The sequence below is a fragment of the Centruroides vittatus genome, unplaced genomic scaffold (genome assembly GCF_030686945.1).
Source record: "Centruroides vittatus isolate TY-2023 unplaced genomic scaffold, ASM3068694v2 contig_401, whole genome shotgun sequence".
NCBI lineage: Eukaryota > Metazoa > Arthropoda > Arachnida > Scorpiones > Buthidae > Centruroides > Centruroides vittatus.
In genome coordinates this window covers 630665-653173 of record NW_027122216.1, presented here as the reverse complement: position 1 = coordinate 653173, position 22509 = coordinate 630665, and the positions used below count along the sequence as shown (strand labels likewise).

Below are 22509 nucleotides of genomic sequence, written 5' to 3'. Positions count from 1 at the left end.
GAATCATGCTCGATATTCCAAATGCCATTATCAAACTTCTAGACTTACAGGAAAGCGGCGCGGAATGTCCGACGTACACGTTTTCGCATTTAAAACTTCAGCCTCAACCTCGCTAATAACATAACTTATAAAACGTCAATCATAAACTTAACATTTAATTTGATGCAATGTTTCTGAGCAATATCCTATTAATTTTTTAATATAATTTATGTGAGATGTATTTAAGTTTGTTTCTGGTATGTATGCTTGTTTTCCACAATAATAAAGATTTTTCAAAATTATTGGGTTTAGTAAAATAGATGTAAACATTATCCTTTGCAATCTTTTATGTCATCATTGGAAAAAATGGATTGAGCACAAAACTAACTACCACAAATTCGATAAACAAAAGATAAAGGTGTTGCACACAAAAATACTGCCATTATTTGGTTCAGAAATTTCAATAATGATAACACTAGCTTGACAGATAAGCTCCAACCAAGACAGTTATCTAAACTAGAAATGACACCTACGCACTGCAGTAAGAGAAGATTGTACATGCCAGCACATATGAACTGTTAAGGAATCTGTGGGTTTTTATAATACTATCAGGCACCATTTGCACCAACTTGTGTTTAGATCAAGTTGAATTTATGAACAAAAATGTTTTATAATTTGATAATAAGCAGAATTTAAATACTGATAATATAAAGACTAAAATAACTAAAATAATAAATAACAATTTTTTCTCTATATCTCTGGTAATTGTGTATTCAAGTAAATAAATTGTTTTAAAATAACTCACAACCTTTATAAAAATAAATAAAACATTAAAATTACCTTTATCTGAAAAGAAGTAAGTATTTTTATCATATATTCTAGGATCTTTGCTCTTTAGCAAACTAATAGCTTTCAAGAAATCTTTTTCAATAGCATTATTCAATTCCTGTAAGAAAAAAAAAAATGTTAATTTTAATTAAGATTAAAATTAATGATAATATTAAAACATATAAAAATATTATTTTCAAAATTTTGCAATATAGTCTAAATTAGAGTGGTGCTTAAAATAGAAAAAAAATAAATCATTTACTTTTTTGTGGTCCTACCCTCCAGAACTATTCCAATTGGTCTCAAATTAAGACAGAAGAAATTTGAACTTGATATATTAATATTTAGAGGTAACTCAATGACCACAAAGTTTATAAAAAGAGCGATTTATGACAAATGAAAATATAAAAGACCTGTTTTGGTAAACCAGACTTGTTTCACTTTTTTGGACAATTTCAGACAAATTAAATAGTCATGTAGACTACAATTATCAATTACCCAATATTCAAAAACTTGATGGATACAAACCAAAATGCAACGAAAAGATTTTTAAACATCACAATTCACAAAATTTGAAATTTTCAGTACTATGTTCATTGTAACTTTATCAGTTTATTTTGGTAGAGGCAAAGAGTGTCTCTTTCTTCCTGTCTGGATAATCTGCTTCCAACTGCTCCCTCACTAGTTACTCTGCCTCCTTTACAGCTTGCATCTTCTTCTTCAGTATCTGTGCTGCTGCTTGAAGATATTAGTTCTGCTATTTCTTCACCCCTTCTCTTCAAGTTTCCCATTCTATGTTTTCTGTTAAGCATCTGTTCCTGTCTTTGTGCTGATTGTTTCTCCTTCGCAGCTAATTTTGTATCCACACCTACCATTGACCCTTTACGTCCCTTTTCATGCTAAGCTAACAAGAACTCGTGATCCTCGGGAATTTTTATCATTTTGACTGCTCTAAGATGAGAAATGTCAAAAGTTTATCTAGTTTACTAACAAATTTAGCCTCATTTGTTTGGTGTGTTACAGATTGTCACCCCTTGTTTTTCTTTAACAAAAGCCATTCTTCAAATGTTTGTTCTAGTTTAGTTATGCAGTTTCTTGGATCCATCATTGGAATCCTTGCCATTTCATAAAATATTATCAGCTTTTTGACTGTAACAGCTGATGACTATCTGATAGTTTGTTTCAGTTGAAGTAAAAACAAACCAAGAGCCTGACGTAAGGATAGCAACTTATTGCCAGCTAATTCAGTTACTGTTGAACCAAGGAGGTACACTTCAGTTTTAGGTCTAGTTGCTGCTGCCGCCAAAATTATTATTTAATAACTTTGCCAAAATGAACAAAAATGTATTATGTGATTTGCTTGAGCAGTTTCTGGATTATATAGTCTATGCATCTGATGATATCAGGTGTCCTTCAGTGACGTGGCTGAACTTGTCCATACAAACCAAATAGCCAATAGGTGCTGATGAGTCACTGAGTCAGTCTCAACCAGAAACAGGGAAAAACATTTGCAGCAAGACTTGATGATGTCAGCAAAATAAAGATCACGAGTCATGACAAATTAATTCTGTGGGAATGTCATGTAACTAATGTGTGATTAATTTAATGGTTTATTTATTAAGATGACTAACTACGGAGATTTGAGGACACCTTCGGCGACGCCAGCAGAAAGATACAAAAAGCTATCCCGAGAAAACATAGAGAAAACAGGATAACTCGAATACAGGGAGCATCTAAGAAAAGATCGAAAGCCGGAAAGGCCAAGAGAAGATGATCGAAATGACTAACTACAGTTTTACAAACTGTTGTACTAAAATGGATACGTTGTGGTTGAAGCTTGTGATTGCCATATACTCATCCTTACTATTTGGAACCTATAAAACTTCTATGACATTGAGCTACCAGTAAATATTCACCAATGGAGTAGATTTTTGGCATGAATGTTTTCTATATATATTGGAATGGAAATGGAGGGTAGAAGGTTCACATTTACAAACTGTGAAAATAAGCTCCACCCTAGTCTAAATAGACACTTACTTATTGTACTAATTGTATAGCATAGACATTTTAGTTGTAATCAAACTTGAAAGATTTATTAATTATAATTATTAATTAATACATAATTCAGCCAGTATTGTTTCTCTGCTATCAATTTTATAACATTACTTTTTACATATTAATATTAAATAGTAAAGAAACGATATTACTGTAGCTACCAAAAAATCATTGTAAGCCCCTACCATTGTCCTAATCAACCATACAGGAACTAGACAGGTGACTGGACTCTGTACCTGTACATAAAATAAGTATAAAAGTGATGTAGAATACTGTCATGTGGATACCACATGACAGTATTCTAAGCTTACAAAATTTGAGAAAGACATTATCAACAGCCACCTTAGTGGGTGCTTCTTTTGAGACATAGTGACCAGCTAAATCAACAACAACAGCAACCATGCTTTCATTATATAGGATGGAAAACAGATGGTTTATTGTAAGAACAAAGAGAGAAGGCAGTTGTCTCACAAAAGTGACCAAGAGGAACAGAAGGGCTAAAAAAAGGAATCATCCAGAACCTCATCTAATCCATGAAAGCCATATCTACTCAGTTTTCTTTGCAGGGAAGTTAGCCCATAAGCCATTCATCATCAAGGATAACAAATATGCTCATCTCCTATTGGCAAAAGAAATGAACCCATCCATCAATCAATGCATCAGATGTGGGGAATCGATTGATGGAAAATGACTCTTTGAAGCAACAAATTACAATTAACTTTATATGGCTCTGAGGGACAAATCTGAACCTCACATTTGTCTAACAAACATTTTTTACCTGAATTGTTGTAACCTTGGTCAAGTTTGGTGTTGGAGACTTAATAGTTTGGGATTGTTTGTGCTGGTATGATGTGGGCTTGTTAATTGTGATCACTAGCAATCTGAATATTGAGAAACTCCTCAATGTTTAGTACAGTGAACTGGACAATGCAGTGTGCTTCCTACCTTCTGGAAGGTGTGAAATGGATAATGCTATGATTAAGGAGACCCTTCACAAATCATGTTTCAGCTTTCTTTAGACCAGTGATTTTCAGCTGGTGTGCCACAAAAATTTTTTAAGCCAAGCGATTGCCGTAATTAATTGAGCTATTATTATAGGGCTACTATAATTAATATTTAGAAATTAAGTAATTTGGAAGTAGAGGTATATGTTAGGTGTCATCTCTTGTATAAATTAATAATTATAATAATTTAATAATTATGGCAATTGTTTTGCTTTGTGTCAACACATTGGGCTTTGGGATGTTGATATGTATATTATACATAATACAGTGGAACCTCGGTATATGACCTTAATCCGTTCCTGATGATTGGACTTATACTGAATAGGACGTATACCAAACCAACCTTTCCCACAAGAAGTAATGTAAAAATGATTAATCCGTTCTCATGTTAAAAAAAATCCTCTTGATATGATATATTAATGGGGTTGTAAAATAATTTAAACACTGTTTGAGCACATGAATAAAAAAATAAATTTTATTATAGATTTTTAAAGTTATTACAGTATATTGTATTATATTATTTAAATCATTAAATCAAAGTCAAATCAAACCAAACTCTCCTTAATACTAATAATCTGTTTAGAAATTGATTAAACCCCTTTTGCAATGTTAGCAGATTTAATAATGTCTTTATTTTTTATGAATGTTGATGTTGTCGTTCTCGGAATACGGTATGCAACAGCTAAATCTCAAACACACATGCCTCCTTCATATTTCTCAACAATCTCTTTTTTCAGTTCCATTGTGATTCTAGTCATTTTTTTGTTTTCTGTTGCTTTTCATTTGCCTTTTTGCAATTCATGATTAATAAAAATAATAAAATTTTACTTACAAATTAAAATCAGAAGAAATTTAACAATTTAACAAAGGTATAGACCGTGGCATCGCAAACGTCTAGTCTGGTCTAGTACACTGATAGTGCTGCTTATTCATAGATGGCACGTATAATTGAATTAAGTCGTATACCGAGCAAAATTTGTTTCGTCCAAACAGGACGTATTTTGAATTGGACGTATACCGAGGTTCCACTGTATATTATGTTAAATAAGTGTATTGGATTCCACTGTATGTATATATTATGTTAAATATATATATATATATATATATATTTTTAAGGTTATTAAATAAATTAGTTTTGAAAGAAGCCCAAAGAACAATAAGTGCATATGTCAAAATTATGAATCTCTTTAAATTGATTATATGCATTTTTCATTCTTATAAATAAATAAACATATACATAATTAGTAAAAAATATATATTTGTAAGAAAAATTATATAAGCATAACACTGAGTTATTTCATTTAAAATAAAATTTTCTTTAAATCAAAAATTTATCTATAAATGTCCATATTTAGTTCAAATTATTTTAACTTATAAATAGCCAGACATTGGGCAGGTTTCTAAATGCAATTATCAAGCCACTTTTAAATTAAAGTCAAGACAATGTTAATTTCTTTTCTCATGTAAATGAAAATTATTAATTTAAATAACTATTGTTGTAACCTGCAGCTATTTTAATGAACAAAAATACTGTTTTATTTCATTTATAAAAAATATAGACAAAAAGAATTAGGTTAAATGGCAAGTAATATGGCAATAGAATGTTTACAAATACAACTTTAAATCATAAAATTTTTTTCGTAAAAACTTAATTATAGGTTCACTGTCTAAAACCAACACTTTGAACCAACACATTTGAACCAACACTGCTTTAGACAGTGACATTATAAAAACTGGCTTGCCTAGAGCATCAATCATAATCATAACCTAAATGAAAACCATTAGGATGAACTGGAGTACTAGATCAACGCCAGATCACAAAGTAGCTGAAAGAAGTATTGAAGACAGAATGTCAGAATACATACACCAATAAGAGTCCTGCAAAAACTGGAGGAAAGTATGTCTCAGAGGATCAACACCATTCTAAAAGTGAAAGGTGGACATACAGAGTATTAGAGTGCATACAGGGTAAACATTTCTAATGGAGATATTATCTACCAAAAAATCATTTTACACAATCAGTTTAATATTAACAAGCAATTATTATTTATTGTGATATCACCACAATGCCAGGCTGCAATTTTTAATCATCTTTCTAATTTATTTAATTTAAAATATATGCTCTCCACCTCAAATTAGTAGTGTCTTGCCTTATACATCATACTTTTCCTTTAACAACAGAACCATGCCAATCAACTGTCTAATTCCTTTCAGGAGAAAATTTTTGAACTGAACCACTCGTCTAAATCACTAGTCTGAAGATGAGCATAAGCTTGAAAGTACTTGCAAGTTTTTGAGATAACTAGAAATTACCCCATCAAGCACAACAGACTACTTTCTATGAGAAAGAAGAGATTGAAGAATTGATAAGAGTAGATATTTCAGGAAATTGAAGAAGAATAGCTAATATTTCTATAAATAAAGCAATTAAATAATTCTGTACTGTCTGTCAAACATAACGGATGCACAGTAACACATTTTAAATATCAGGCTTGTAAAATCATTACTTTTAATTAGATACAGTAATACCTTGGTTTTCATCGGTTTTGGTTTTCATAGATTTTTTTCGCAAAAAATTTGTCTTGGTTTTCGTCGACTGCCTCGGATTTTGTCAGCATGCTCAAATGACCTCACTGCTAATTTTATGAAAACAAGGGGCAACCCACACATTTTCTGACACAGTGTGACATTATTTCTTGTTGTGTGAACATTACTCCACGATGGCCCACCAATGGCCAAAGGTTCCGTTCCCTGAACACTGGGTGTTTGGACATGGGTTCATGCTTTGCCAGGGCAGGCTGGCCACGTGAAGTTTTCTGGGTTTTCTCCATGTCTGTAATGCCCAAATAGGGGCCAGTTATCCTTAAACGAATTTCCCAGAAGGCATTATTCCCCTCGATTCAACCATCATGAACTCATACAACTACTATTACATGACAATTACGTCACACTTTACCACGGGGCAATATAGGCTAGAAGCTCATGTCCAACTAGCTTCTACAAGATAAGACATTACCCCACACGTCTAGCCGAACAATTCCATTGCTTTCATCTTAATGCTAATTGTCTTATCTTTAATCTTAATGCTTTTATCTTTATGCTAATTAGTCTTTTATGTTAATTTCTTATTGCTTTTAGTATTTAACGCCATATTAATTCTCTATAAAATGTGTTTTTGGTATGTATTTTGGAGTGTCTAGAATAAATTAATAGGATTTACATTGATTCATATGGAAATAATTGTCTCAGTTTTCGTCGGTTTCGGATTTCGCCAATTGTTTTCGAATGGATTATCAACAAAAACCAAGGTATCACTGTAATCGAATGTCCATCACTATAGGAAGTATTTTAAAAATTTGTTGAAGAAGGGACATGATGCAGCTATTTTCTTAAAATTTAACATTTAATTTAATTTAATTTTAATTTTAAATTATACCACTTGCCAAAATATTTAAAAATGCAACTTAAGGTAAATGATGTCACTAAGCTGAAATTGATAAAACCTTTTTTTCAGAGCTAATAACTAATATTTCCATAAATTAAGTATTTACTTTCCATTGGAACATAAAAAGAACATAAACTTAATCAAAGTTTCACAAGATTAGACAAAAATAGCAGGAGTTAGGGTGCAACTGCACCCTAACTCCTGCTATTTTGATGCAGATGCAAGCAAGTGAAAATATGTGGCGACGTGCGATAAATATCAAACCCTGTCAGATATGTGCGAGAACCAAAAGTTCACTCTCACCAGAGAGATTTCTTGCTTCTCACTTGTACATGGCTTTCTTTTGTGAGAACTTTATCATTCACAACCTCTCGCTCACTTGTAATTCACATCTGCATAGTCGCACCATTATAGGGAATTCACACACAAACAATGGGTTTTATATTAGGTGTACTATAGATTGCTCCCTGTGGAATTTCAGGACTTTGAGTATATATTTGAAATCAGGGACCGAGACAAGTTCAACGATACCCTACTTTTGGACCAGAGATCAAAAATAAAAAGAGAGTTATGATATTTACGATTTCTTGCCTTCACAATGCATTCTACGCTATTTTAGAGTTAGTTTTCCACTAGGTAGCATTCGACTGTTCATGCTCTCGACAGATTCCTTCCGGAGGGGAGCAGCCGGCAGGCCACCCAGTGTTTAACATCACTAGTTATTGATTCACGGTAGTTTTTGAACAAAAGAAAAAAAAAAAAAAACGTATGCTGAACTACAAGCAGTGCCACCTAGTGGAAAACTCTAAAATGGTGTAGAATGCATTGTGAAAGGCAAGAAATCGTAAATATCATAACTTTCTTATTTTTGGTCTCTGGTCCAAAAGTAGGGTATCATTGAAATCGTCTCAGTCCCGAGTTCAAATATATATTCAAAGTCCCAAAATTTCACAGGGAGCAATCTATAGTATCCCCTTTATATTATTAATATTCATTCCAATAAAGCATTTTCTGTCTTTTTTAATTATATTACATTTTATGATTACTTTTCATATTCAATTTTTTAGTTTTAGGATGTAAATAATATACACCACACTAATGATCATAAACATATAACTATTAAATATGTTTAATTACAATATTTATGCTGATAATTTATTTCTATTTGAAGTTAAGTAATGTTAATTTTTAATGGAAACAGATTATGTCGGAATGAGTTTGTTTTATGTATTTATAGCAAAACCACAATAAACAGGTTAATGTCACCTATGGTTCCAAATGGTGGCTCATCTCTGATTCCAGCAAATAGAAGAAAGGAAACAGTGGGGACGCACGTTCTAACCTATTCTAATAATTTTGTTGGTAATAATTATAGTAATTTATTAGAATAGGTTAAGTTAGGTTAGGTTAGGTTAGAACGTGCGTCCCCACTGTTTCCTTCCTTCTATTTGCTGGAATCAGAGACGAGCCGCCATTTTGGAACCATAGGTAACATTAACCCAAATGATTAATACAGTATTCGTTTGCTTTTAGAGATATAGCAAGCAAATAATATATAAGCATACCTCTTCTTCTTCAGATGATGATGATGATGATTCTGAGGAAGAATCTCGTAAACCGTCTTCGCCATATCGATCTTTAACTAAAATTAAGCCAAATTTAAACTATTAAAAGATGAATTAAAACAATGTGAATATACATTAGATGGGAACTAACGTTTTTGTAATTCTTCTTTTTCTCTCCATTTGGTATATTTTTTAGCATATTCTTCGTTAATACTCAATTCTTGCTCACATTCCGAAGAGTCGTCTCCAATTAATGCGTCCATATTTACCAAATATTTCACATGTTCATATTCACATAAACAACGTGATAGTGTTGCCAGATAAATTTGATATAAAAAAAATTTAATTGTAAATATATTTTTTTTCATCTTGTTTAAAAATTATAAATATGAGATTTACTTAAATTTTATGTATATTGTAAGTAATGATATAATTATAATTATATTAACTCGGCCAGGTCCACAATGGGACGGCCGGGTGGTGAGGGACGGGGATCGACATATCCGGATAGACCACCCCCGAAAAATTCCTGGGAATTTGTCGACTCGTCCTGATTCGATCCTGGGCCCTCAGAGCGGTATGCTGCCACCTTAACCGCTCGGCTATCCAGTCATCCTTTTAAGCTATGTTAGCATACCAGTGGGGACGGCCGGATGGCCGAGCGGTAAAGGTGGCAGCCTACCGCTCTGGGGGACCCGGGATCGAATCCGAACGGGTCGAATAATCCCCAGGAATTTTTCGGGGGGTGGTCCGTTCGGATATGTCGGGCCCCGTCCCTCACCACCCGGTCGCCCCATTGTGGGCCTGGCCGAACCCATAATGGACCTTCTAAAAGAGGCCCTCTTAGTGCCCACAGGGTGGAAAGAGTTAAAAAAAAAAAAAAAAGCATACCAGTGGCGTGCCGTCATTGGAAGCGGTGGAAGCGCCACTTCCACCTTCCAATGACCTTCCCTTGTATTTTCTAAAATATAAATTTTCATATTTTAACGTACTTTGAATTAATTAAAATTAATATTTTATTATAACCGCATTATGTATCTTATTACAAATTTCTATACTACATGTGAAAAAAACGATAAGATTGCTATTGTATATTCGAATATCAGTGGCAGGAGGAATATCGAAACCGGGTCAGCTTCTAAGTAGCCGGATTATAAGCATTGGCTCATGCGCTTTACAGAGCACAAACCGAACGGTTTAGCTGGTGGAAGCTATATACGTATAAAGCTTCCAATTTTATATTCCGGACCGGTTGTGGGCTATTAGCCGCCTGCCTGCTAGATATTCGGCCGCCCTCGCCCGATTATGTGAATCATGAGTAAACTAGATTTATAACTTAACCCGACCGATAGGAGTTTACTGGCATGTTTTTATGATAGTTCTGTATAGTTTACAGGAGTTAAAAATAATCTATTAAAATATTTGATATATTTATTCTGCGTTTATTCTGCTCTCCCATCTTATATTACTTACGGATTTAAATGTTAAACCGGTGATATTACGATTTAGTATGTCCCATCTAAACGGACAATCTACTTAGTATTAGGTTTAACATATTTAGATTTTTACAGCTATGGTGAGAAATGTTTAAAATTTACGACAACCCTGTCGCGTCTTTGAGATATACTAGTGATGCGAGAAAAGAGGCATTTGACATTAACCGGTATCGGCACCCTTGGGATTTGGCATGCAAACACTGCACACCTACCTGGACCGTCTCTGATTCCATCCATTAGCCACTCGTATCGAGCTATTTGACTAAGTGGATTGTTTTAAAAAGTAAAGAATATTTTATGTTATTTTTATGTACGTTTTTTTACAAAGCTACATTTAATTATAATTTTCTTTAAAAGTATATTAATACAATTAAACAATATATTGTACCAGGTATGTATATCCACGGTCGGATGGCCGAGCGGTCAAGGTGGCAGCCTACCGCTCTGGGGGACCCGGGATCGAATCCGAACGGGTCGAAAATCCGCAGGAATTTTTCGGGGGGTGGTCCGTTCGGATATGTCGGGCCCCGTCCCTCACCACCCGGTCGCCCCATTGTGGGCCTGGCCGAACCCATAATGGGCCTTCTAAAAGAGGCCCTCTTAGTGCCCACAGGGCGGAAAGAGTTAATAAAAAAAAAAAAAAAAAGGTATGTATATCCAGCACACATTTTATTTCACCGAGTAAGTTTTTATAATTTATTTTTAATTTTAGCTCTTATATCGTGGCTAGCGATTCGGAATATAATTGTGATATTAAAAATACATTTAAAGAAGTCTACAGTTTTTATTCGCTTATCGAACAAATGAATACGAATAGACCCTAGACCAGGGGTGGCCAACAAGTCGATCACGAACCCAATTTTGGTCGATCGCTCGCGATCTTTTCACTTAATGTGTTACACTTGTAATCGCACGCAACACGTGAACGTAACGCGCAAACTCAACAGTATGCATGCAGTTATGACTCGACTCAGAAAAGCATAGCTTGAATATTTGGTACCTTCATGCAGTAGCTTTTTTTCTTGAAAAAGGAAATTGTGGAATTTATAACTTTTCCTTTTAACAAAGATTTGTGTGAAACGTATTAGCCAAAAAATTTAGACATATTTCATATGGAGCAAAAGGCATTAGAAAATGAAATTATAATTTTACAAACTGATTTAATCTTACAAGCCAGAAAATTTGAAGAAGATTTTTGGAAATACATCAACCGAGAAAAATAGCCCAGTATCACCGAATGTAGCGAATATATTTATACTTGTTTCAGATCTACATACCTGTGTGAATCAACATTTTCATTCTTAAAGTTAACGAAGACTAAACATCATTCTGTCCTGACTGATTCCCATATTGAAGACTCATTATTATTATCTTCGTCAGGATATACACCTAATTATGACTCCTTGGTTAGAGACGTGCAAACTCAGTCCTTCCATTAATGTTAAGATAATAAAATAAATTCTAAATCTGTCTTTATCTGCAGCTAATTTGAATTAATAAATATTGTTAATAATTACTCATGATGTTTTAATTCCACTAGACGTGAGTTTTTTGAACCGTTAAATAATTATGTTGATTTTTACGTAGGTAGATATACAGGGTGTTTTAGTACGAGGTGCACTCCCACCAACTATTGATAGATTAGCAAAAAATAAGTCTGAACCTTTATATCATTTTTCCATGATAAATTTTCCTGGCCCCCCAAAAAATCGCTAAAGTGAAATCTTAAAATCAAATTATCAGCCATACTGTGCATTTTTATAACAACTTTTTCATATTTACGGACAAATAGTACCACAAATTTTACATTGCAATTAATAACAAAATTAAATTACATTTTAAGTTAATAAAATCTTGAAAAAGTGTCGAAAAATCGAATTTTTTTAGGTACCGCCTGTTCGGAAAGAACTCGTAGCTGCAAATATCAAAAGTTAGGTCTATAAATTTATTTTCTTTATGAGCCTATACCTAGAAAAATTAATAAGTGATTTAAAAAATAAAAAAATAGTTTTGAACATATATTTTGCTTATCTACCCATAGCACGCAGGAGTGCACCTCGTACTGAAACACAGTGTATAAACATAGTATGTATTTCACACCTTCCCTCCCCATTTAGACTATGCCTATGACAACAAGTCGATCGCGACATATTTTTAAGATAAAAAGTAGATCTCAAGTACACAAAAGTTGGCCACCCCTGGTCTATTAGACTTGGTTGAAAACGCTTGCTAAATGAAAGCGAATCCCAGTAACCAAAAAGGTGTTCATAGACTGATTTTGATTATTTTGCTCAGATTGGTTTAGTTTATTGAATTCCTTTTCTATTTACAAATGAATCCTCGTTATATTTAACAGCTGGAAACGCCTTCATTGAAATATGAGTGCAATCAATACCTCTTGCAATACGTAAAGAATAGCGTTTGGAGAGACGCGATGATCTCTCGAGACGTAAACAAATTATTATAATTATGAATAATAAGTAAACTTTTGGTATAAAATAGTTTTCGCAAGGTGTCCAGCATTTATCTAATCGCGTGCCGCGTAGTTTTCCAATGATATATTAACTGCTGTAACACTACGTTACGGGTTCTCGACCGAAACTAGACACGTCGAAATCAAAGTAACGTTTGTTTAAATTGAAAATACAGTCAGATAAAAGCATAGTATGAGTTGCCAGAGTCTTTCCGCCAAAAAACCCGAAAACGTTTTCTCCTATCCTCCCACTACGAGCATTCCAACCAAAATGCCAGCTTCTATTTTCCCTACAAAAGGCGCCCTAATATTCACAATAACTCTTAACAATACAATTTTGACAATCGTAGAAACGAGTTGTTTATTCGAAGCGATTCTTGTCGGATGCAAGTTTTTGAAAAGCGAATTAATTTTGTGATAAAGAGTTGTATAAGTAAGTTAAATTATCTTATTTTGTATTTAATTACATTAGTTGTGTTTATGGCAAGTCCTTAATTGAAATCAAAACAATGCTTGAATGCTGATTTTCGTGGCATAATTTAAGAAATTGAAGCTTGCCATTTATGACACTTATTTGTAAAAAATTACTCTACTAATCAAATCCCCGATGCCTTTAATTGATAAAGATACGTTATTTTTAATTATTGTAATTATTTTTACTTTTCCGCTGTTATATATAATGGAGGGAAAGTACAGTGAGCGATGGAAAACGACTTTCCTCAACATTTTTACACTTTTTGAATTGGAGGAACTGTAAAACGTATAGAAATGCGAAAAAAAACTTAAATCTTCAAAAGTATTAATTCTGGTCAGAGTTTTACTAGGAACTTAGGCGTAAGACTAAAGGAGCATAGATATAACGAAAGAAAAGGGTGCTAATGCTACAATTTTGTCACAAATGGCGCAAGCCCAAGGTTCTGAACTGAAGTGGGACGAGGCAACATTTATCAAACCTTTGTCTTCTCCAACTTTATCAATGACGGCGAAGAAGATTGAAATATATAGAAATAGGCTACAAGAAGGCTGTTTAAATGCAAGAGATGCCGAGAGCCTGCCGTCAGCATGGAAGTTGATGGTTAAAAAATTTTCTAAAAACTCTGACTTTTGAAGATTTATGTTATTTTATTTTGTTTAATTTTATACGTTCCGTTTAGTTTTATACTTCCGTTTTCTCTTGTAAACATTTTTAAAATTTTTGTTTAAATTTTTGTATTCTATTCATGGAACGTATCTGTTTCATTTTCGTTTTTGACCTGAAGATGGCCTGTTAATCGAGCTGAAAACGTTTGTTTTTTCAATTATATATATTTCTCGGCAACAAATAAGGTGTTTTATTTCTGTTTATTTATTATGCTGAGTACTTTTGATACTCAAGTATATTAGTATTCACATATCTGCATATACAGTCACGTAACTTCCGACAAGATCATTGACACAGAGGATAGATACACTGTGTATTATTGAAACCTATGCTCGGGCCTTTATCCACAGCAGAGCCATAATCTGTGTAATAAAATTGTTTCCGCTGTCTCTCTGATAAAGTCTAGAAAAATCTATCCAAATAATTAAAAGCAAATTTCAAAAAATATAGTAAATCAAAGCACTGTTTAAAAATTGTAGGGTCTTCGATCAATCATCCTGTCTTCGGTTGCTAATATATCTATCATTGACCCTGCAGTCAGATCTTTGATTTCGTTTCTTATTTAATTAAAATACTAAAATATCCATAGAATTAATCTTTCAATTCGACTATCAAGAGACTATTTATACTCGAAATGTTTTAATTTTTTTCAATATTTTAACATTAGTAGTCAGTGACCAATGTCATACTGTAAGTCTTGATACCTAACAACATTTACCCTCATGGTTATACATAGTTACGCACAATGCATAATTATATAGAAATAATAAGGTAATGAATGTATTCAATAGCAACAAACTCTTTCAAATATTTGACTACTTATTTACTGAATTTATTCACGTTATTTCTGCCTTTTTGATGTTATACAAAACTAGGTTTTGATTTCAAGCTTAATAATGATTAAACTACTAATTTTGATTTAAGAGGTTGTTACAGACTGAAACACAGATTGCGTTTTTATTATATAAAACTTTATAATAAAGATATGTAATTTTTATTGTAAATTTTCATATTTTAGTGGCTGAATCAAACGTTGAAAAAATAATAAAAGTAAAGTATCAAGGATTGAACTGAGACGAATGTCTAAAATTTATAAGAAGTCAGTAACAGAAAGAATATTTATGTAAAGTAAAGAATATTTTATGTTATTTTTATGTACAGTACGTTTCTTCACAAACTATATTTAATTATAATTTTCTTTAATTGAATATTTTGTACCAGGTATGTATATTTGTATATCCATCACACATTTTATTTTAACAAGTAAGTTTTTATAATTTATTTTTAATTTTAGCCCTTATATCGTGGCTAGCGATTTAGAATGTAATTGTGATATTGAAAATTTATTTTAAAAAAGTTTTGGCTTGAGACCATATAATGAAAAAGGGAACATTATTAAAAGAGAAAGACCAATGCCTAAATTAAATATAAATACGTCAACAAAAAAATTTGTTCGACGTTTTCACGATAAAATTTATGAAGACATAAAATGACTTTGTGGATGCATAAAAATGCAAACATTGTTTTGTTGGCCTTGCGTACTATTTTCAAATAAAATTAGTGTGGAATAAGAATGGCTTTGACGATTTAAATAAATTGAGTAAAGCTGACAAAAGACACGAATTGTAAATGTTACATCGATTCTTTCGTAAAATTGAAGCAATTTGGAAATTAAAATAGAATAGAATTTAACATTAGTAAACAATATAAAATAAATATTGAAAATTATTACAAAGTTACGGCTAATAGATATATTATATCTAAATTAGTAGATGTTATCGAAGCAAGAATTGGCATTTAGAGGGCATAGGGAATCTATTGAATCTAATATAACAGAGGTAATTATATTAAATTTGCTTATCTATTAAGTGGTTAGATAATCTATTAATTAAAAATACATTTAGAGAAGTCTACGGTTTTTACTGGCTTATCGAACAAACGAATACGAATGGACCTTAGACCATCACTGACTTATTGCCCCTGGAAGTCGGCTTCTTACAGAAACACGGCTTCCCTATCATCAAATGTCACGGCACGCCACTATAGCATACAATAGCGTGCATTAATATTTTTTACTTTAAATTTGTATATACGACTATTACGACTATAAGTTAAAATTATCACATACTGTAGTTTAGTTTTTTTCTCTATTTTATTTTCTAGGTTCTGGAAATGCTTTGTGTAGATAACGAATGCAAATATTTTTTTCTCTAGAAAGTGAAATAAAATTGTTAATAGGTAATTGTTAATAGTCATCAATATTCATAAAATTTAATATTTGTTGATAAATTAAAATCAATTTTTATTATAATTAATAAAGATTTTCATTGAAAATTATGGATCTAACACTATAATCCAGAACGGCAGACTGACACCTTAATCGCTCAACCATACGGTCGTCCATTAAGCTAACCATATAGATGGTGATCCATCTATATGGTTAGCATCCCGACATCCCGGAAAGACGTTTATGTAAAATTGGGCTCAATTGAAGTGTTACTGACGGGAAGAAAATCCATAAAACTGCACTTGTCCAGTCCGTTGGCCATGCGCGAATCCACGACCGACTAACGAAACGATGTTCGGTGGTTTTATCCACAATTCCGGCAAAACTTTTTTGTCCATTTAAATTTCTTTTTTTTTGTTTTTTTGTTTTTTTAAAAAAACAAAAAAGGCGTTTTGCCTAAGAGGTCTCTTTTTAGCAAGTCCATTATGGCTTCGGCCAGGCCCACAGTGCGGCGGCCGGGTGGTGAGGGACGGGCCCAACATATCTAGACGAACCACCCCCGAAAAATTCCTGTGGATTTTTCGACCTGCCCCTCTCGATTTTTCGCTCTGTGGGACCCGGGATCAAATCCGGAATCCTATGAGAGGTACGCTGCTACCTTGACAGCTCGGCCATCCGGCCGGCCAAATTTCTGATTGCATCGTTTCTCCTATGTATGAAAAATCTGAGCTGACTGTTTATTTTACGTCAAATTTATTTTTGAAAATTTAAGCAAATTACAATCATAATACAAATAGTTATACCTGTATATGTATATGAAACTTGCCAAGCTGATATTGTTTTTATTCTTTTGAATGGTTACGTAAATGGTATTTAATTTGAAAAAGGATAGTTTTAATGAAAGCATATTTATTAATTTAAATATTTTATTAAATAATAAAAATATAAATAAAAAGTGATATATTTCTATATATTTGTAAACAGTATTTTGATTCCTATTTCAAACATACGGGGGCGCAATTTTCAAAATAGAAAATTTTTCCCTCGTGTAAACTCGAAGTCGGAACTACAATGGGAAAAAAGAGGAAAAATTTATCTACGGAGGAAAAAGAAGAACCTGAACTACCTCCAGCTGTACGAAGTTCGGACGAACCACCAGTTAAAAAGGTAACAAAAGAATAAAAACCGAATCAGTCGATATAAACACGTTATAAACCATTAAATGCATTTAAGAAATTGCCACGTGTTTTTGTAGTACTTGAATTATTCACATTGACTAGTCATTTTCTATCGTATATACTTTATAAGACAAAATTGATATACTAACGTTTTTATTTTAATTGAATATGATCTCGAATATATTTTAATAAAGTAAAATATAAAATTAAACATATTTTACATTTTATGTATGATTGTTAAATATGAGAAAGAATTAGAGTAACTGGTTAAGAATCTCTAAATGGCGCGTTTTTTCTAAATTCTTTTTAAAGAGGGTAATTATGCAGTTTAAGGGAATATGAATTTTTTAAATTATGTTATATTAAAAAGAATGTATATTTAATAGTTATTCGGAAAACACAACATTTTTCTGGGCGACCCGTATATAAAGTGCTATAAACAAAAAATCATAAGACTACTTACCAATTGTGACCTGTTCGAAACGGATTAGTTAAGCTTGCTGCCGTCATGGAGGTACATGCTGGACGGTGGATGCACACAAACCATGTCACGTGACTCAATTTCAATGTCACTCTGTCATGTGACTAGGTTTCTGATGTGTTTCCGTGGCGCTTTTCTTCTGGCGGAAGAATCCGTTCTTTTTGCACTAATCATGTGATAGAGCAAATGACATCTTATTATTAACACGTGATTAACTCTTGTCACTTCGATCAGCTCGCAAATTACAGTTTGACAACTTCACCTAGTTACGCTTCCGTAACATCGTAACATTCTATATCCAAATCCCAGTTAATATTTGACGACGATATATTTTTCGATGTTAACTCTGTAAAAACAGAACAAATGAAATAATAAATAATTGAATTACTTTAAAATTCAGATTAAATGTTATATAACTAAATTTAATATCTAAATTTACAAACATTTATGTTTTATATAACTAATCTCTCTAATTTTAAAATCTAAAGTTATATGACAGTAATATATAAATTACTGTATGTAAGAAGTGTGACAACACTACATAGAGATTTAAAATATAATATTTTATTCCCAAACAATGTCCAGTCGTGTATTATTTAATAACGTACTTGGTTGAGAAAAACTGTTTTTAGATTAACTGAAATAAAGCAGATATATTTTTTTGTGTTGACATTAGTTATAATCGCCATTCTTGAATTGTTACGAAGATTTTAATGTTTTGAAATCTGAAGTGATGAAAAGGTTATCCACAAAAATTATCAAAAAGAGGTAGCATGTTATTTATAAATTAACTTCATTGTTTTCTCGATATAGAATTATCAAGGTTCAATCATTAAACTGTTTCAGATGTTTCCTCTTGACACAAAGGAGAAAAATCAGAAGGTGGGAAGGAGTAATAGTTGTAAGAGTAGTCTATATGGCTAAGGAAAGTTGCTTAACGTAACACGATTGGTTGATATCCTTGTAGATAATAGGCAGACACAGAATCATAATACATAATAGCGTAAATTATTCAATAGTATTTATTTATACTGCTTGTATCTTGTAATTAGGAGCGCATTCCCAAATAACCATTCCGAATGTAATTTTTAGGTTTAATACAGACCTTATAAGTTATTGTTTTGCTATATTTTTAAAATAATTACACACAATTTCTTAGATGAACCAATAAATCTGGTCATGTCGGAAGTGTTTAATGTAAACATTCCAGTTTAAATTTATCATCGAGCATCATTATTTATTGTCAGTTACTTCTTTGATATTATTATTGATTCTAAATTGCCCATTACAGCTATGTGCTGTATTATCTCTATTCTTAAACAGTATATACCACATATTTCATTTTATCTTCATTATTAATTTATTGTTTATGATGCTTAATATGACGTTATGTGATATATATATATATAATATATATATATATATGAAAATGGCAATAAAAGTTTTTAGATTTAAGGATGAGAAATAACCAGCCAAAAGCAATATGATGGTTTCTCAGCTGTTTATTTATTTATTGATTCACTGTTGTATCAATTTACTGTATTTACTAAATAAATTTTATTAAAACAATTTTTATAAATGTTTGAATAACTTTTATTAGTTATTTAATTAATAAGACAATTGTAATGCAAAAGGTAAGGCAAAATGTAATGTGAAGTTTGAAGATAAAGAATGCATTTCTAAAAAATATATAACAAAACCTTTGTAGATCTCCAGCACATAATTTTTACTAAGTAAACGTTTTTGTTAAATTTGAACATTAAGAATCTGAGTAGATATCTAAAAAGGTTTTATTCACTCTTTAAATACATTTCACAGGAAACTGTTGAAGTGTCTTTTAATAAATATTAATAAAATTTAGTTAATAATTATGCTAAAAGTATACAAACTCCATATTAAATTTGTAATATTTGCTAAAACTATTAATCAGGGTTAATAGCAATCAAATGTCATACTATTTTATATTAGTTTAACATAAAAAAGAAAATTTTTAGTAGTGAAAGGGTCGTAAAGGAAGATAATGATATTACATTTAAAATAAATTCTGGAATTTTTGAAAATCAGAGAAGACTTAAATGTAAATACAGTATTCAAAATATTATAGCAGGATTTAAACATTTGTGTGATAATTTCTGGTCCACAGAAGAGATTTATAGGCCTTTTATTTTGGACATTGATAAACAGGTAGCTAAAATGCTTTTAATGCATTTAGCGATATTTTGAGTAATTATGTAAGTAGAGATGATGAAGAATTTTGTCGGATGAAAGACAATAATTTGATTAAAGATATTTCAGATGGAAAAAAAAACACTTGTCTTCTTCAAGAAAAAGAAGTTGATAATGCAAACACCAACTGTAAATCAGGATATTCAAATGATTATGAAAAAGCTGATAAGAATATAATTAAGTTTACAGCTAGTGATTCCTGGGATATAACAGAGGAAGAGTAATTCCAGGCCAGTGGATTTTTGGAGGTATTGAGCGGGAGTCTAAACGTGCCTTCCTTGTCCCTGTGAAATCTTGAGACAGTGAGACATTACTCAATGTGTTGAAGGAATGGGTACTTCCGGGGACAACAGTTACCAGTGACTGTTGGAGGGCCTACAATTGCCTCCAAAATGAAGGCTTTGCCATCTGTCAACCACACATATAACTTCGTTAATCCCCAGAGAAGCACCCATACCAACACAATTGAAAGATTGTGGCACACGGTCCGGTCGAACATTCCCATCAGTAGTCGACGAGAAGACCATATGATCGTATATTTAGATTTAAAAAGATGTTCTGCTAAATATCCTAACTTAAATGAGTGTTTCCACCATCTGTTGCTTGCCACTGCAAAGCTTTATCCGCCGGACCATTAGTTCCATGGAAGTTGCGAGCAACTATTTACAAACTTCCTTTTCGAAAGGATAGCCCTTTTCAGGGCTAACCTTTCGAAAAGGAAACTCATTATTTTGTTTTCGTAATTTCCAAATGTTCAAATGATTTTTTTTTTTTTTTTCTATCCTGAGTATTTTGTATTATTTTAAATTATTGTATATTGAACTATGTAACATAATAAATGGTTTGCTTTCCTTAATGCTGTGTTTGTATTCTATTCTTAAATGTTTAAACTGTAACTGTTATACAGATTTTTTATTTCTTCCCTAAAGAAATAAGTAAAAATTTTTTAAAGAATTGAACAAAGGAAAATATTTTTAAATTTTTATGTATTATAAACATTAATTATTAATGGCTCAATCAGAATGATGAATTTGTGTCATTTGCGTACTGATTCAAAAATTCCATTTCACTATATAGTAGACTCATTAATTTTTTATGTACGGGGCGCAATAGCCGAATAGCTCGCGTTCAACAAAAAAGCAGAAACAAACTTTTTTTTATTCTAATGAATGCACTACTGTGCCTTTTGTTTTATATTTCTCATTAATTTAACATTATAACCGAATTACATTAAAATTCAGATTAAATGCTTATAGTTATAAATGTATTATCTAAATTTACAAACATGTATGTTTCATCTCTAATTTTAAAATGTAAAGTTATTTAACAATAATATATAAGTTACTGTATGTAAAATGTGCGACCAATACTAATTATTGTCATATAACTTTAGATTTTAAAATTAGAGAGATTAGTTACATAAATGTTTGTAAATTTAGATATTAAATTTAGTTATATAACATTTAATCTGAATTTTAAAGTAATTCAATTATTTATTATTTCATTTGTTCTGTTTTTACGGAATTAACTCAAAAAATAAATCATTGTCATCAAATATTAACTGGGATTTGGATATAGAACGTTATGATGTTACGGAAGTGTAACTAGGCGAAGTTGTCAAACTGTAATTTGCGAGCTAATTAAAGTGATAAGAGTTAATCATGTGTTAATAATAAGACGTCATTTGCTCTATCATGTAATTAGTGCAAAAAGAACAGATTCTTTCGCCAGAAGAAAAGTGCCACGGAAACGCGTCAGAGACCTAGTCACGTGACACGGTTTGTGTGCATCTGCCGTCTAGCGTGTACCTCCACGACAATGGCAAGCTTAAGTAATGGCATCTCGAACAGGGCACAATCGGTAAGTAGTCCTATGACTTTTTGTTTATAGCACTTTATATACGGGTCGCCTGGAAAAATGTTATGCGTTTTCCGAATGACTATTAAATATACATTCTTTTTAATATAACATAATTAAAAAAAATTCATATTTCCTTAAACTGTATAATTACCTTAAAGAGTCGTATTTGATAGACATTTCCAAAATGTATAGAATTTTTTGGAGTGACCCATATAAAAAAATGTTGTAAAGAAAAAATCATGGGACTGGCAGATTGAACAGTGCAGTTGGTATGTTGAAACAATTTTTTCTTTATAGCAGTTTTCATATGGGTTTCCCCTTGTGTTTTGGAAATATCTTCAAGTATATATCTTTTAAAAAAATCCACAAAACAAATGTCATGTAGATGTGTCATGTTATAGCTTCACAAATAAACTTCCACTAAACCTGATATCATATACGATAAATACACACTCAAATGCTGTTATAGCTTCATGGGGGCCCAGGCAAATTTGAAATAGGGGGTAATTATACAGTTTCTTACTATTATGCATTTGTTTTTCAAAAGACAC

The 22509-nt window shown here is 31.9% G+C and overlaps 2 protein-coding genes across 2 annotated transcripts in view; one reads left to right on the top strand and one right to left on the bottom strand.

Annotated features, from left to right (window-relative positions):
* The window catches only part of LOC136976545 (protein KRI1 homolog), a 34479-nt gene extending 25330 nt beyond the window's left edge, over nucleotides 1-9149 (bottom strand). Inside the window, exons 1-3 of the mRNA XM_067271874.1 lie at nucleotides 9028-9149; nucleotides 8877-8953; nucleotides 820-925 (exon numbers count right to left, since the gene is read on the bottom strand). Coding sequence (XP_067127975.1) covers nucleotides 820-925; nucleotides 8877-8953; nucleotides 9028-9139 — 295 coding nt within the window. The 5' untranslated portion in view covers nucleotides 9140-9149. The remainder of the gene's footprint in view (nucleotides 1-819; nucleotides 926-8876; nucleotides 8954-9027) is intronic.
* An 8086-nt stretch (nucleotides 9150-17235) lies between these two features.
* Nucleotides 17236-22509, top strand: part of LOC136976552 (ribosome biogenesis protein BRX1 homolog) — a 35825-nt gene continuing 30551 nt past the window's right edge. The window contains exon 1 of the mRNA XM_067271884.1: nucleotides 17236-17380. Coding sequence (XP_067127985.1) covers nucleotides 17285-17380 — 96 coding nt within the window. The 5' untranslated portion in view covers nucleotides 17236-17284. The remainder of the gene's footprint in view (nucleotides 17381-22509) is intronic.